Raw genomic sequence first — 17139 nt, forward strand, 5'->3', positions numbered from 1 at the left:
GGCCTAGTCCCTTTGTAATGTTCTCATAGAACCTAGGTTTTCTTCCGGGGGGGGGGGGGGTGCAGGGGGGCGATCGGACGACTCAGCCTCATCTGTAATTGCCCCAAGTTCTCTGGCTGGAGCTAAAAGCCCATAGGCCAGGAAGCCAGAGACCCAGTTTGGCTCCCTCTGTTCTGGGTGTAGGGAAAACCAGGGCAGGCGTGATGTAACACTGAGCCCCCCACGGGCACCCCCAGAACCATGCTGCTCCTGAAGCCTCCCCACCTATCCCAGTAGGTAACATTGTTGCTGATTTTGCAGGTGAGGAAACGGAGGCCCAGGGAGGTTAGCTAACCCTCCTAAAGCCACACAGCTGTGAGCAGAGGAGCAGGCCCTAGCACAGTGATGGCGAACCTAATGACACGCGTGTCAGAGGTGACACGCGAACTCATTTTTTTGGTTGATTTTTCTTTGTTAAATGGCATTTGAATATATAAAATAAATATCAAAAATATAAGTCTTTGTTTTACTATGGTTGCAAAGATCAAAAAACTTCTATATGTGACACGGCACCAGAGTTAAGTTAGGGTTTTTCAAAGTGCTGACACGCCGAGCTCAAAAGGTTCGCCATCACTGGGCTAGGAGCATGGGCCACGGGAGGGCCTTCAGCTCCGCGCGGCTCTAGGGCAGCGTGGTCGTGGCCTCGCCAGCACCTGGCAGGACTCCTTCTCACTCTGACTTCGGTTTCTCCAAACCCAGTTGTTCGAGTCAGAAACTCCTCCGGCCTGATTCTGAGCTCCCGCCGGGTCTGACGTGCTGGAAGTCCAGGTTCCAAGCTCTAGGACAACCTCAGAAAGGATGTCACAGCCGAGCTAAGGAGGGTGTAGTCTCTCGGCTTTCCCCGAAGAGAGGGGAGGCACCTGGCCACTCGGGAAATACCCACGTCCTGCTGTCCCACCATCTCAACCCCCTGGCCTCCCCACGCCCTCGCCCTCACGCGCTTCAGCACAGGCACCAGGAGACCTACATTCAAACCCCAGCTCTGCCTCTTCCTAGCTGGGTGGCCTCCGGGGAGTCACTTAATCTCTTAAGTTGTTTGTTAAAAATTAAATAAGATTTTCAATGTGAGTATGTCTCGCCCTCAGTAGTTCCATAAATGCCTATTAAATCTGAAGATGACAATGGCCTCCTTTGATAGAAACTTTATAAGAAAATCGGACAAATTTTTTTTTTTTGAAAAACAAAAAACATTTATTTCTGTAAACTGTTTGAGTGCAGGTTTTCTTCACAACCCCAACACAGCACAGACTTCCTCCCCCCAGATGAAAGGAGCAGAGAAGAAGAAAAAGAACAATATAAAATGTGCTCATGAAGAAACAACCCAATCTCATCTTTCTCTGAAAAAAAACACAAAAACATCATCCTTCGAACGTGTGGTGCAGGCTTGGGATTAAAACCACGGGTGCTCTGGTCCCCCAGGGCCGGGCGCTGCGCACACAGCCGAGGTGGCAGAGAGGCCGCCGGGCCCGCGCTGGCCCTGCTGTCGGCAGAGGACCTTCCCAAAAGCAAAGAATCAGTTCCAGTTCTGCAGAAGTTCCTGTTCCGCACCCCGGCCTCTCTCCCTAACCTCCTGGTCGCCGTGGGAGCCTCTGAAGTTAACCCTGAAAGACTCCTGTCACCTCTGGGCTCAGACCTCTGCCCCCACTCCCTGCCACAGCGAGACTTCAGCCAAAGGGGTGGGGGCAGACCCTGTGGCAGAGCTAATGCCAGGCAACGTTTAAGGCAAATCTCCTCCCTTCTCCTGCGGTCTGAGTCAGGCCTGGGCTTTGCACCGCCGAGCCCCATCTCTGTAGCTTAGGCAACGCTGAATGAGGTGGGGGAGGGCCCGGGAGCACACGGAGGTCTGAGCCCGACACGTGGGTGGGTGCGTGTGCTGATGAAGGCCGCGCGGATGATGCGGCTGGGGCACAGCTGCCTCCTCAGCGGGAAGCAGGCGGGCCAGCCAAGGAAAACTGGGGTGGTAGCACTGGCCCAGAAGCAACATGAGGTGGTGGCGGAGGAGGCCAGGCTGAGAGAAAGGGGTCACCACAGGGGGTGCCTCAGATCTGAGGATGTGCATGATCTTGGCATCACAATGATTTTCTTCAGAACAAGAAAGAGAGGGATGAGAGGAAAGAAGAGAAAAGAAAGATGTTCCATGAGCTTTGCGAGAGAGGACATAGCAGGACTCATGAGGGAAGCAGGGAAGGGGAGTGGGTTGCAGACAGGGTGGCGGGTGTTGCCTCTCATTGCGTCTCCTCTCCCTGGTGGGCTGGTGGGCTGGTAGCAGAGGCCGCGGTCCCCTCCCCTGGAGAGCAGGCAAATGACTTTGGCAAGGGGCAGGGGGAGGGCTGGATTACTCCGTCTGGGCGTCATAATTGGCTCCCCCGGCCTTCTTGAGCTCGCTCTTGATGAAATCTTCCTCCAGCTCCTTCCGATCACTGATCACAAACTCTTTAGCGAAATTCTGCAAGAACAAAATAAGAGTTCCCCATAAGAAGGGGCAAGATCTACTACTAAGCATTGCTCAGGCAACACACCAGGAAGTCTTGGCACCTAAAATACTAAGAAATGATAAAAATAAATGGTTTGGCAGAAAATAAACCATACACATGACTAGAGATAAGAAAATGGGTAAAGTCAAGTTACTGTGTAGTCCCAAGACCATGGAGATGAGATGGGCCAGGTCAGATGTGGGTTTGAATTCTGGCTCCGTCATTTTCTGGCTCTTTACCTTGGACAAGTTCCTTCAACACTCTGTGCCTCAGTTGCCTCATCTGTGAAAAATCACTGCTCAGACCTCCTGGGCTGAGCGATCAGCCCAAGAGAATAACAGGAGATGAGGCTGGAAAGGCAGGCTGCTGTGCTGGTAAATGTTTAATACTAGGAGAGAAGGGAAGGGCTGATTTGTCGCTTTTGCCCATTTCCATGGTGTAAATATTCCCACGGTGGTTGATTTCAAGGTACCAACATGGCATCACTGTACATGGAGCTGGGAAGAGACACAGGATCGGCTCTCATGAGCTGGTATATGCCAGCTTCAGGCGTCCCTGGTCATCACGGTGCAGGGCGTCTGGTCCCAGGTCTGAGTGATCAGCCCAGGCACTGAATGCACCAAGTATGTTACATGAGGGCAGGGGGCTTGCCTGCATTCATTTAATGAACAACATGCCATGTGATGGGCTACGGTGATAAGCTATACACAGGTCACTGTGCCCTCTTAGGGGGCACAAGTTTTGACCACAAAAGCCCACAGGCCTGGCACACATGAGGTACTCTGTAAATACTTGTAAATACTAGTGGCGTGAATGAGTGAAGCAGGTGACTTGGCTTATCAGATAACTCTGAGCCAGGAGGAATCAATAGTTATTTTACTATGTGCATCATAAGACTTCAATAAACAAAACAATCTCAGGATGGTGACAGACAGAAAATTTTACCTAAATCTAAATAACAAGTCTGAAGGTCAAAAGGTCAACCACAAAAAAAAAAAATTCCACAAGGAAATAATGTAAACAATGACCACCATTTATTATGCACCTATGTGTACCAGATGCTGCCACACATTGGCAAACTTAATTCTTTTTTAAAAAAATTTTTAAATATATAATTTTACTAGTATTTATCTCAGAGAAGAAGGGAGAGAGAGAGAGATAGAAACATCAATGAGAGAGAATCATTGATCAGCTGCCTCCTGCATGCCCCCTACGGGGGATAGAGCCCACAACCAAGGCACATGCCCTTGACCGGAATCGAACCTGGGACCCTTCAGTCCACGGGCTGATGCTCTATCCACTGAGCCAACCCGGCTAGGGCGGCAAACTTAATTCTTAAAAACCTTTAATATGACCCAACAATTCCACTCCTGGAGATCTACCCAAGAAAAATGAAAGCATGTGTCCGCACAAACACTTAGACGTGAACATTCCCAGCAGCATTATTCAAAACAGCCAGAAAGTGGAAACAATTCAAATGTCCATCAACAGATGAATGGATGAGCAAAGCATGACCTATCCACACAATGGAATATTATCATTCAGCCAAAGAAAGGACCGAAGTACTGGTCCATCCCACAACATAAGTGAACTGCAAAACCATGTGCTAAATGAAAGAAGAAATGGCAGACATGAAAGACCACATGCTACAGAATTCCATTTATATAAAATGTCCATAAAAGGCAAATCCAGAGACAAAAGGTGGATGAGTGGCTGCCAGGGGCTGGACAGGGAATAGGGGGTGACTGCTAATGGGTCTGAGGTTTTGGAGGGGTGGGGGGATGATGAAAATGTTTCGGGACTAGATAGAGGTGGTGGTTGCACAACACTGTGAATGTACTAAATGCCACTGAATTATATGTTTTAAAGTGATTAATTTTAGTTCAATTAAAAGAATACACGAATGCAAAAATAAGTCACCACACCTCCAAGAAGAATGGCTAAACCAGGCGAGCACTCAAGGTCAAGTTTTACAGTATAAACACAAACTGTTTGCCAGGTCAAGCCACCAAGAATACGAACAGGGAGGGAGAAGGGGGAGGTTAATATTTATCAAGCAACTAGTATGTGCCAGGCACTGCCTCACACATTTTCTCACTTATGATGAGACCAGCAAGTTGGGCTTGGAGAGATTGTGTAACCATCCCAGGATGACTAAATATCCTCTCTATTCCCTCCTGCGCTGCTCGGGGTCTGGGTATGTCATCAGTGTGAGTGAACACATGAGCTGGATGTAGGAGCCAGAAAGGGGAACTGAGAATGAATGTGTTTCTCAACCCTGAGCCCCAGCAGCGTGGGGGAGGGGCAGAGGGCAGGCCCAGGAGAAGGAAGCCAGCAGCTCAAGGTGCCTGTAGAAGGAAGTTCAAAGTCTGGCAGCTCGGTGATAGCTATATATGGCAATCTAAAGCAACTCCAACACTCCCGCTTGTGTCTGTTAGCCATTACAAGATTCAGGTTCAAAAGAAGTTTGTTTGATAAGGGCTAAGAAATCTACAGAGAACACAGCCCAACCTAAAGCCACACGTATATGGGAAATCAAATTACGGCCAAAATAAGGAACAAAACAGGATAACAGAATCTAATAAAAACGTAACAATAAATGTAAATGAACAAAATTGCCTAGTAAAAAAGGTTGTCTCAAGCTACAAAAAAAAGCAACCCCAAACCTTATGCTACATATCAGAGACATGTTTAAAATCAAAAGATTAGCAAAAACTTATTTTACCAAACAAAAGTACATAGAAAAGCAACCTCATGCACCCCCACTATGGGGACCAGCACCCGAAGGGCAGGCAGGAGGTGGTCCCCGTAGGCCTCACAGGCCTCCCCCCAATACACACAGACGCTCACGCACCCCCAGAGACCTCAAAGGGGAGACGGTTCTTCCCTTCGGGATGTGGACTCTGGAAAAAGTCCCTGAAAGGTCTGAGTCGACCTAAACCCAACTCAAACAGACCCTCTCCCCGCTCCAATTCCAGCAGAACGCGCACTCGGACTTGGCAAGGGAGACCCGGCAGCCCAGGCGTGAGCTTCCCTGTGGGCTTTCAAATGAGCACAGTGGGCGCTGTGGGCAGCCAGACCCCGACCTGGAGGCAAGGCCGAGACCGGAAGGAGCCTGCAAGGACTTAACTGTGCAGAAAACCACAAGGACATGTCTGCTCAGAGCACGGCCGCCCCACCGCACTCACCTCACACTGTGTCCCCGTCCCCGGCACTCTCCCAGGGCCACCTGGCTGCTGGGGCAGGTACAGGGCCCTGCTCCGGGAGGCAGTTCCCTACTAGGAAGGGGACTGTCAGGTCCCGGGACAACACTAACACAGAGGGAATTTCAAATTCTCTAGTGGCCCCTTTGAGAAACGCGAGAGAAAAACAGATGGCATTCACTGCACTAGCGTTTTATCTAACCCTGTATATTCACAGTGTTGCTGTGGTAACATGTGCCCCACGTACAAAGGCAGTGAGCAGGTGGGCTACACTCTTTCCTCCACGCTGTCTCTCAAGGCTGGTGGTACTGGACACGTGCGGCCCACGGCGACAAGCCAACACTCAAGTGTTCAGCAGCCACAGGTGGCCGGTGACAGTGCAGGTCTAGACAGACCAGAAGAGTCTGGAAGAACATTCACCCTAAAGCTCTGGAGCTGACTGAGTGGGCGAGGAGGGGCCCCTCGGGGGCTGGAAATGTCCCAGGTCTAGACCTGGGCGGTGGCTTCACGGGTATGTACAAAAATTCAAAACTTGAAAACTCAAAAATTTAGCAATCTGTACACCTGAGATTTGTGCATTTTCCTCTATGTAGGTTATACCTTGTTTAACAAAAAGAAGGGAGGGGATGGGGCGGAAAGAGCCTCTGAAACCCTGACATGCACCCCCTCATTTGCTAGAGAAGCAATGGGACTCAGAGGTGCATCAGTTCCCCCCAGGGCACACGGCAGCCTCTGGGCGGGGACCTAGGTCCTGGCCTTGGTCTCTCTGGGGTCCTCTCTCCCCTGCAACCCACCTCCTGGACTGCTCCAGACTGTCCTGCCCTCCACGGCAGCATGTCAAAGCTGCCTAAACCCTACGTCAGGCATTCTAAGCAACATGTCCCTGTGGTTCTAGAAAGATCTTTGTCATGTCCAGGAATGCTGCCCCTGGCTCACAGCTCCCAGGCACCGGGATCTCTCCCTTTTCTGCCACAGCAGGACTTGTCGAAGGAAGAATCCCCATTCAGCTCACTGGGACTCCACGGTGGTTTGGAAACGCACATCAGCCAAGTTCAGGAGACATTTTGTGCCTCAAGTGCACCCGTGCTGTGCTTCAAAGATGTGGACAGACTTCAGTCTGCTTCTGAGGAAGGCAGCTCTAGAGAAGACTGGGGTTAGGAACCGGGATCTACACATAGTCAAGAATCCCTTTGCAAAGCTGGTTCAAAAAGTGCATCAATATTTTCCTATCCTTTGTTTTAAATCATCTCTCTTTTACTGTTGTTCATTCTCACCTGAGGATATTTTTCCATTGATTTTTTTTTAGAGAGAATGGGAGAGGGAGAGACAGAGAGAGAAACATCGATGTGAGAGAAACACATCAATTGGTTGCCTCCCGCCTGCACCCTGACTGGGCCTGGGGATCGAGTCTGAAACAGAGGTACGTGCTCTTGACCGGAGCTGAACCCTCAATCCTTCAGTCCGAAGGCCGATGCTCAAGCCACTGAAAAACCTGGCTAGCGCTCATCTCATTTTTTTTTTTTTTATATTTTATTGATTTTTTTACAGAGAGGAAGGGAGAGGGATAGAGAGTCAGAAACATCGATGAGAGAGAAACACCGATCAGCCGCCTCCCGCACACCCCCTAACGGGGGATGTGCCTGCAACCAAGGCACATACCCCCGACCGGAATCGAACCCGGGACCCTTAAATCTGCAGGCCAACGCTCTATCCACTGAGCCAAACCGGTTAGGGCTCATCTCATTTTTTAAATGGCTCCCAGCTGCCTGAGTTTAAGCCCCGGCTTCAGTCCTAGAGCATGCTGGGAGTAGGTTTGGGCCAAATACAAATAGGGAGAGTTGTCCGTGTGCCTCTCCAGCAGCCCGACTGACTGCCCTGGGCCTCAGGCTCCTCATCTGCAAATGGGGACAATAAGAAGACCCACAACCTAGGGCTGAAGATCTGATGAGTGTGCAAAGGACATAGACACCCCATGAGTGTTCCCTGTGCAGAGTAAGTGCTCAAGGATGATTAGATGATATTTTAAATGATCCTAGGTTCACCTTCATTCTCAAGATTGTTAGGGGAGTCTGAGATATAAAGGAGTTTTCTGAAACTCTCAAATAAAAGCATGGGGAGTGGCTCGTTCCTCTTCTCTCACCCAACACTGATTTCCCCATCCCCACCATTTATTGTTCAATGACGGAAAACTGGGGAATCTCAGAATAACCAAGACCGTGACACTGCCATCGCCTTGCCCGTGCAGAGAGAAGATGACAATCCATCTGCACACCCCAAAGCTGGGGACAGGGTGAAGCATGGAAGGACAGGGCGGACGCCTGCTGGGCGGAACTGTCAGGCCTTCTACCTGGAACCTTAGGTCTATGTGGATGGCTAACCTATGCAGAGAATGTGGGGGAAGGTCTAGGAAGAAAAATGAGCGGGGAGTCGTGGGCAGGTAAGTCTGTGATTTCAGCAATGCACATTTCTACAAAGCAGGGCCAGGTAGGAGACACGACCTTCACTGTATCCAAGGCAATGTGAGCTTATGCACGTCATCCTCCCAGCAAACACGTGCTTACTGAACACCTATTACACGTCAGATACTCTTTCAAGCCCTGGGAAGTCAAAATTCAGGTACTTAGGGGGTATCTCTGAGAGCAGAAGAGAACCAGGGGGCTCTTAAAACGCCTGGAAGGAAGCAGCCAATGGCTCTGGGCCCTGGTTTCCATTTCCGTGAATGAAGAGAAGATGGACAACAGGTTTTCCCGGCCCTTTCCCCACCAGTCATCCAGGGATTTGCACCAAGATCACATGGGACAAAGTTCCAATTTGGACACCAGAATGCAAGGAGCAATGGAGAAAACTGGCACAGAAAAGTCAACTCTGGGATCAGAGTTTGGCTTTCATAAAGAGGAAGCTGTGTGCTGGCTGCAGGCCCATCCCAAACGCTTGCAAAATAGTGCGGGGGATAGAATCTCTTCTCCCACTTGTGAGAGATGGAGCAGGGGGTGGACGAGACACACGCTGGCCACAATAATGTATCTCTTCCCCGAGTGGGCAAAGATTAATTATAAACAATGACCGTGGCGTGCTGAGGGACAGCAGGCGGTCTCCAGCAGCTGGAACACGGATGAGCCGGATGAAAGGGCACAGCACCAAACCTGCTGGGCACTCGGCTGCCAACCCCTCCTGGGCCTCCTACACTCCCCTCCTACCACCTCTCAAAAGTGCTTCAAAGACCGAGGTTTCAAAAATCCTTCCAGCGAGGTGTAATTTACTCAGAAAGAACAGGTTCTTACAAAAGGCATGAGTCATCACAGAAAAGCGAGAAACAAACATCAAGACGGAGTGGTCTCGTGTCTGACAGATTCCGTAACAAAGGCATCCGTGTCACCATCACAGCTCAGGAATGACGAGGCCCAACTTCAAGGAGAGAACGAAGGACAAGAGAGAGGCACGCGCCACATTTCTGATGGACACAGGATAGCCGTCCGTGCAGAGGGAGGACAGGAAGCATGGCATCCTGAAGGATGCTGCGGATAGGTTTGGGCTCACAGCTAATAGGGGCAGCAGTCCCTACGCCTCGAATCCTCACCCCTGCGGGGCCACCCACCTCTTCAGCATTTGGGGGACTTGGAATCTGACCCCGGCTTTCCTGACCACTGACATTTACAGAAGCCCTGACTCCACTCTGCCCGATTCTGATGATGGCTCCACCTACATCAGGGATGGCAAAAAGGTGAGGAACACACTCAACTCTCTCCTCCATATCTCTGGCAGACATCACAAATCAATCCTGCACTTTTCCCACTGAGATTAGACTTAACCTCAGAATCCTTCTTACCCCAGAGCTCCAACGAGCCCCTGCTATTCATCAGCTGACAAGCAAGATTAAATCCAGTCTAGTCCTTTAATTTCTGCCCGGTCAAAATTGTACCTGGCATTTCTTGTTCCTCAGCCATACTCGCCTTGGGGAAGTTTTCCCAAAGAAATCATTCAACAATTTAAAAAAAAAAAAAATACAACTCATACTCACAGATGTTCACTGTCGGTAAATACCAGACTGTTTTCACTTTCATCAAAAATTGAATAAATAAGTTAATAGTACCCACACTGAACACTTTATATACAGCAGACACTTATTATATACAGTATCTTGTTTAGTTTTTACAATCCTTTGAGTTAGATATTATCATCCCAAATTTTCAGCGAGCTTGGTAAAAAGAGCTCTGGAGCACAGGGCTGGCTGCAGGGCTGTGAGTGCCCACATCCCACGTTAAAGAGGTCGCCGTTTCCCCACCATCGGGCTTCTCATTCAACACCCCCCTGGCCTCAGGACTCGTCCCTCCGAACCTTGATTTCCTCTGTACATTGGGGGTAGCAGCAGCACGTGGGTCGTGGCGAACAAGCCTGGCCCTCCACACACGACACCTGCTCCACCTCGGAGGGCTCTGTGTTTGTCATCCGGTGGTTTGTGTCTTAAATATATGGCACGAGCACCAGAGCGCCCACTGCCTGAGCCCAGGCCCAGGTGACGTGCACCAACACAAAGGCCCTCTCTGGTTCTGTGGAGAATAAGGGCCTTTCCGTGAACCACGGGGTTGAAGGAGCATAAACACAACTAGCTGAAACCCTCGGGAGAGCAGTGAGGCGCCTGTGGATGGTCCCCACGTGCTGGACGACAACTGATGCTTTGCAAGGGGGAGCAGCAGCCCGTAAATCTCATTACATGGAGGCGTGAAGATTCTCCCAGCTCACCAACCAGTGCTCACTTCTGCTTGTTATTGAAACAAAAGCAGAGCCTCTGGAAATTCCAATCAACCCATGTCCCTCCCTGAATGGAACCGGCTCCCACAATTTAATTCAGCCCAAAGGGCATTTATTGAAGATGTACTAGCCCTCTATCCTAGGAATATACAGTCTAGAACAGGGGTAGGCAAACTTTTTGACTCGAGGCCAACAATGGGTTCTTAAACTGGACCGGAGGGCCGGAACAAAAGCATGGATGGAGTGTTTGTGTGAACTAATATAAATTCAAAGTAAACATCATTACATAAAAGGGTACGGGTTTTTTTTCCAATAGTTTTATTCATTTCAAACGGGCCGGATCCGGCCTGCGGGCCGTAGTTTGCCCACGGCTGGTCTAGAGCCTATGTGAAGAGCTCCATTTATTCGTGTGTGTGTGTGTGTGTGTGTGTGTGTGTGTGTGTGTTGTTGTTGTTGTTGTTTTAGCTCCTGCTGTGTGTTTAGTACATAATAAAGTGGCCATAGTCCCTGCCCTCAAGATTACTTTCTAAAGACATTTATTTATAATTTACAATTCATGAAATCTGGATAAAAAAAGTAATTAATTCTGATTGCGGCTGGTAGAATGGGGTCAAGAATTGAGGTTTTGAAGGATGAATAGGAGTTCACCCGTTACCAAAATGGAGAAGCTCTTTTCACAGGGATTGCTTTTCTTCCGTCCTTCCAACAGCTCTGTGAAAATTTACATTCTCTTTTGCGTAAGTGAGAACAGATTCTAGAGGTAAAGTTACTTGCCCAAGGTCCTCAAGCTAACAGTTGATGGAGCTGGAATATCAACCTGGGCATCACTCCCCCTATGCCCATTAACTTTTCTATCTGACACAGCAGCATAAAAAAAAAACACCAAAAAAACCAAAAAACAAAACAAAACACCGAGCTACTTTAAAAAGGCTCAAGCATCAAGAAAAACTGAGAAGCAGGAAATTTAAAAATAAATATAAAAGGTTTGTTTCCTGCAGAACTTCTCAGAGCCTCTCGTGTGCCATGTGAGTCTACAAAAGTAGAGTTTCCAACATGCATGTGACCTCAGAACATTTTACTTGGTGCAGGAGGACTTGAGGAAACGTGTAATAAGGTGAGATGATCATGTTGGGGCTTTGGAACCAGACAGTGTGGGCTCCAGGCAGAGCCCCACCATGTCCAAGCGCTGGGACCTGGAGCAAGTGACTCCACTCTCCCAGGCCCCAGGCTCCTCATCTGTGAAATGGAGATAATGACAGAACTGGCCTGGTTGTGAAGAATAAATGATTTAATACGTAGAAAGTCCTTAAAAGTGTCAAGCACAGCATAGGGACACAACTATTGATATTAATATTATTACCACACTGGCACACAAAAGTGACCCTACCGGAGGAGTGTTGGGTGCATCTGGCCCTGGGCGGTGGGCTGATGTCCTGAATTTAAGCCGACCCTGCTCCTGGGGTGTAGACGTCATCAGAAGACACGCTAAACTGATCACTGCGCCCCGTCACCGAAATGCCCATCCTCCTGCCTCCACTGCTTCCTGGAGGAAATACTCTGCTCTGCTCTTTCCCCAACACTGAAAGCTGACACAAGCCCTCCAGTTACTTGGCTCCATGGACATTCAAATAATGTTAAAAAGAAAAACAGCCGAAACCGGTTTGGCTCAGTGGATAGAGCGTCAGCCTGCGGACTGAGAGGTCCCGGGTTCGATTCCGGTCAAGGGCATGTACCTGGGTTGCGGGCACATCCCCGGTGGGGGATGTGCAAGAGGCAGCTGATCGATGTTTCTCTCTCATCGATGTTTCTAACTCTCTCTATCTCTCTCTCCCTTCCTCTCTGTGAAAAATCAATAAAATATATTAAAAAAAAAAAAGAAAAAGTTCCAGGAAACACTACTAAAAAAACAAAAACAAAAACAAAAACAAAAAGAAAAACAAATGAAAAGATCATGCGAATAAAGCCATCCTGCAGGGCATCATGGCTGGCTCCCAATCAAGATGGCCGGGGGGCCTGGCGCAGGCAGGTCTTGAACAGTGGCGGCAGCACTGTCCCCGTACTCCCGCAGAGGTGCAGGACGATGCGGCGAGCGACTGTCCTCGGCACCAGCCTGGCCCTTCTGTGTGGATGACAGTGGTAGACGCAGCCATGTGTGCGTCTGTTCGCCACGTTCCCAGGACTCAAGTCGCCATCGCCCAGCCCGACTGGCCCCCCAGCCACTGACATGGCTCAGTTTCTAGGCCTGGCTCTGGATACAGACTAAAGATATCAATTTATCTACATCAATTTACATTCTCTCCATTTCACACAGAGCATAAGGGTGTGGGCATAGAGCTTCTGTTACAATAAAAACCAATCCGCTTATTCTTCATGTGGAAATCATGGCAAAAGGCAGCTGGGAAAGTGATCCAGTCCCCAGAACATGGGATCCAGAATACCTCAGAGGACACCTGGTCCGAGTTCTCATTAAACAACGGGAAAAGCATACACACCAGCCAGGATCAGCATGATTTTAGTAGCTGCCAAAATTGTTATGTCAGCAAAATTGACCCTCTGTGACTTAAATGGCTATATTTGCAACCGTAGTATAAATGTGAGGTTTTATAATAGCTTCAGGTAATAAACCCTTTTAAATGCATACGGGGAAAGGCAAAAGGTAATGGTCAAAACATTATATTGCACCTGCAGTTCCAAACGCATCCCAGCTCCCCGACTGGAGCGGACATCTGTGCTTTTCATCTACATACCGGCATCCTTTTAACTGGAATCAGGCCAGAGCTGCCAATCACGAAGCCCCACCTCCCTGCCCCCAGGATGTGCATGTGACCTAAGGTGGGCCAATCGGGGCCATATGAAATGATTGACACTGGGGAACCAGGGCTCTCTCTTCCCCTGGGCTCAAGACCCAGAAGAACCATCATGCCTGGACCATTTCTCCTGCTGTACAGAGGCCACGTGAGGCCAACCCAGAGAAAAGAGAGAAGAAAGGAAAATACTGCCTCAGCCCCAGATCCAGCCACACCTAAAGCCAGCCGCCCCTGCACTCCCCAGGCCACAGAGCCAGACTTTCCCTTTTTGCTGCAATGTAAGTGAGTTTGCCAACAAAATAATTAGAACCAATACTCCCAACTGAAGGTTCCCGCCCCAAAAAATCCTATTTCCCAAAATCACCCTCATTCGCTGGCCCACTTAACCAAACTGAGAAGAGTTCTAGATTAAAAGGAACTCAGCCACCCTAACAGGTTTGGCTCAGTGGATAGGGCGTCGGCCTGCGGACTGAAGGGTCCCAGGTTCGATTCTGGTCAAGGGTATGTACCTTGGTTGCGGGCATATCCCAAGTAGGGGGTGTGCAAGAGGCACCTGATTGATGTTTCTCTCTCATCGATGTTTCTAACTCTCTATCCCTCTCCCTTCCTCTCTGTAAAAAAATCAATAAAATATATTAAAAACTTAATAATAAATAAATAAATAAATAAATGGAACTCCGCCAAAGGCTAACGGGTACAGAACTTGCTGTGGGGGTGATTAAAAGTTCTGGAGCTAGACAATGGTGATGATCGCACAACACTGCAAATGTACTTAATGCCACTGAATTGTATGCTTCAAAATGGCTAAAAACGATCCATTTTGTGTTGTTGTATTTTATCAAGACAATCTGCAAGATTCAAAGCACTGCCCTCCTGGACGTATCCTGGCGAACATTCTCTCCCGGCTGGCCGACGAGGAGAGCTAAGTGTGGACGGCAGAGTTCAGCAGGAGACGCTGGCCAAGGAACATGCATTCCATTGCATTTTTCATTCTGCTGCCATAAAGGAGACTCCCCGCCCCCGAAAGATGGTTAACCATTAAAACCACTTACTGAGCATTTATTTACTATGTCCCAGGCCTGGTGCTAACCCTTCCAGAAGGTCATCTGACAACCCGGACCTTTTAAAAATGATCATCATGCCTGTTAATTCTGGAACCCCACCTCCTGAAAATGTATTCCAGGGAAACAATTCGCTGGGAGAGAGAAGGAAGCTGTGTGTATTAAAATGTTGGCTGAAACATTCCTTATAAAAATAAAAATGGGAAACAACTCAAGAGGCCAACAGCAGGGGAACACTCAGTACCTCACAGAGCACTCGTGAAACGGGCAGCCAGCCACCATTACAGAGACTCTGCAGTCGCATAATTTATGCAATTATGTTAAGTAAAAAAAAAAAAAAAGAAGCCAACTAGAGTGTGATTTGCAGGCTGTGACTGCATCAGTGCACAGAGGTGGGGAGCTCGCCCACACAGCTGGTAGGGAAGATGGAAAAATAGGCTGAGATAATGGAATGATAGGAATTTTTGTCTTTCTTACTATTTTTTAAATAAAAGCCTTATTTTGGGACAATTTTCTATTTACAGAAGAGTGGCAAGAGACTGTACCGAGAGTTCTCATAGACCCTGCACCCCAGTCTCACAATTGTTAGCATCTTGTGTTACTGTATGCTCGTCACAACTAAGAAGCCAGAATTGGAACGTTGCTGTAACGAAACTCCAGACTTCACCCCATTTCCTCAGGTTTTCTGTACCAGGAGCCAACCCAGGATACCACATGGCATGCAGCCTATTTGTGTGTGTGTTTTGTTTTGTTTTGTTTTACAATTAATGGCTTTGGGTATATTCGCAGATGTACAATCATCACCGCAGTCAATTTTAGAATCTTTTCATCATCTGAAAAAGAAACCCCTGAGAAATCATTTTGCAAAATGCAGAACCCTTTGGTAAGGAGAGCTCTCTCTCAAGTCAGCTCCCTTCCCTTCGTTCTTCTTTCTGGAATTCAGAGTTTCTTTTCTCAGCATGACGCCATGCCCTAGCCCCAACCTTGGAAGTTTCCAATACTGTCAATTTTCATTATGTCCAGAATGGAAAGAAACTTTACAATAGAGAGCTCTACAAGCAGAACTGCTCAGAAGCCCGGAGACAAAACCAAGGGCACACCCGCCTGGCCCCCTTCCTTTCAGTCAAGTAGGGACTTGGGAATAAGTCAGCCCTGGCCAGTGCCCAGCTACTCAGCCTAGGAGTCTGTGCCATTGCTGATAGAACCTTTGTCATTCTATGGCCACCAAAATTATCATAAAGCCCCCGCTGGCCCTGATAATGACATGTATTCATTCAAAAAGTGTTACTGAGGACCTACTGTGTGCCAGGCACTGTTCAGAGAGGGCACACATGACTTCTCACTTGGGTCCTCATGGCCCCCACTGGAAGTCAACCAGGCTCAGTCATGATCCAAACGGGTAGTGGCCGCCACTTCAGCCATCCTCCAGCCCCTTCTCTACGAGCCATGTGCCCCCACCTCAAAGGTGAACTGACAGCCGCCATGCTGCCAGTGGGTGATAGGGTCCCAGATGCAGTTACCTGCCTCCCAGTCCGCACTCTGGGAACAATGGTAGCATTTCCCCCGTGGTTCAGAGACAAAGCACAGCTTGCTGAAGTCCCAGCTGTCACAGAGCCGGGGCCAAACTCTGCCCTCTCTGTCCCTGCTGGGTGCGACCCCCAGATCCAGAAGGAACACAAGGCCAATTACCTGCACGACCTCCTTCACCAGGGTCTTGTCTGTGCCGGTTTTGGCTCGCTGCAGCCCGCTGACGTTCTCGCCGATCCACGTGATGAGGGCGAACTTGGACCTCTTGCTCATGGCGTCCCCGGTGGTGAAGCGCACAAAGGCGAACAGTCGGATGTCATCTGCGACCAACAGCAACAAGAGGGCATAGGGCTCAGTTAAAACACCCCAAAAACACATCTCCGAGGAGGGGCTGTAAGTCACAAGTGCACCCCGATTGGTGCGATGGGGGCCCCACACTGACCTTGGCCAACATTCTGTCATTTGATCCTGACAACAGCACCCAGGCTTTGATGCCCATTTCACAGACAGGAAATGGAGGCTCAGAGGGGTCACCGGACACTCCCAAGGCCACAGAGATCATTGGAAGCCACGCTGGATGGGAACCCAGCCTCTCTGGCTGCTACACCTGCAACCCTCCCATCCCTCATACAGTCAAAGCTCAAGCTCTGGATCTCACCCAGGGAGAACTTTGTCAACCCTTCTTACCCCCAGCCTTTGACTAGGAATGGGAGAGCCACATGGAGATGGGAACCGGGCTGGGGGAGGGCTGGCCTGGGATACAGCCCTGGGCCCTCTGGCCATGTCTAGCTTATGGCTGGACAAGTAGGCAATTAAGATTTCTTAATATTCTCAAGAAAAAGATGAAGAATTATTAATATTCTTCCATTAGCTGTGTTCTGCTTGTTGCAGCTTATATATTCATTTCTACAAAATGACTCTCGGGGCTACTTTGTTCCATTGATCTACATTTCCATTTCATTTCATTACCACACTTTTCTCATTATCATCACTTTAGAATCTCTTCCAGGCCACCATGCTAAGTTCCCCAACCACCACTCTCTGCATTACCAAAGTATTCTCAAGTTTTTAGAGTCCCGTGTGGTATGTATGCGTGTGCATGTGTGTGTGTGCGCGCGCGCGCGTGTGTGTGTGTGTGTGTGTGTGTGTGTGTGTGTGTGTGTACGCCCCACTAGGATAGACTAGAATCACTCCACCTCGGCGCTCCTGGCACTCAGGGCTGATCGCTCTGTGGTGGGCACCCTGGGCACTGTAGGATGTTGAGCAGCACCCTGGCCTC

At 49.1% G+C, this 17139-nt stretch overlaps 1 protein-coding gene across 1 annotated transcript in view; it reads right to left on the reverse strand.

Moving 5' to 3' along the window:
• Nucleotides 1–1202: 1202 nt before the first annotated feature.
• The window catches only part of COTL1 (coactosin like F-actin binding protein 1), a 41393-nt gene continuing 25456 nt past the window's right edge, over nt 1203–17139 (reverse strand). Inside the window, exons 3-4 of the mRNA XM_081108617.1 lie at nt 16023–16180; nt 1203–2485 (exon numbers count right to left, since the gene is read on the reverse strand). Coding sequence (XP_080964743.1) covers nt 2375–2485; nt 16023–16180 — 269 coding nt within the window. The 3' untranslated portion in view covers nt 1203–2374. The remainder of the gene's footprint in view (nt 2486–16022; nt 16181–17139) is intronic.

This window comes from Myotis nattereri (genome assembly GCF_964212035.1).
Source record: "Myotis nattereri genome assembly, chromosome: 15".
NCBI lineage: Eukaryota > Metazoa > Chordata > Mammalia > Chiroptera > Vespertilionidae > Myotis > Myotis nattereri.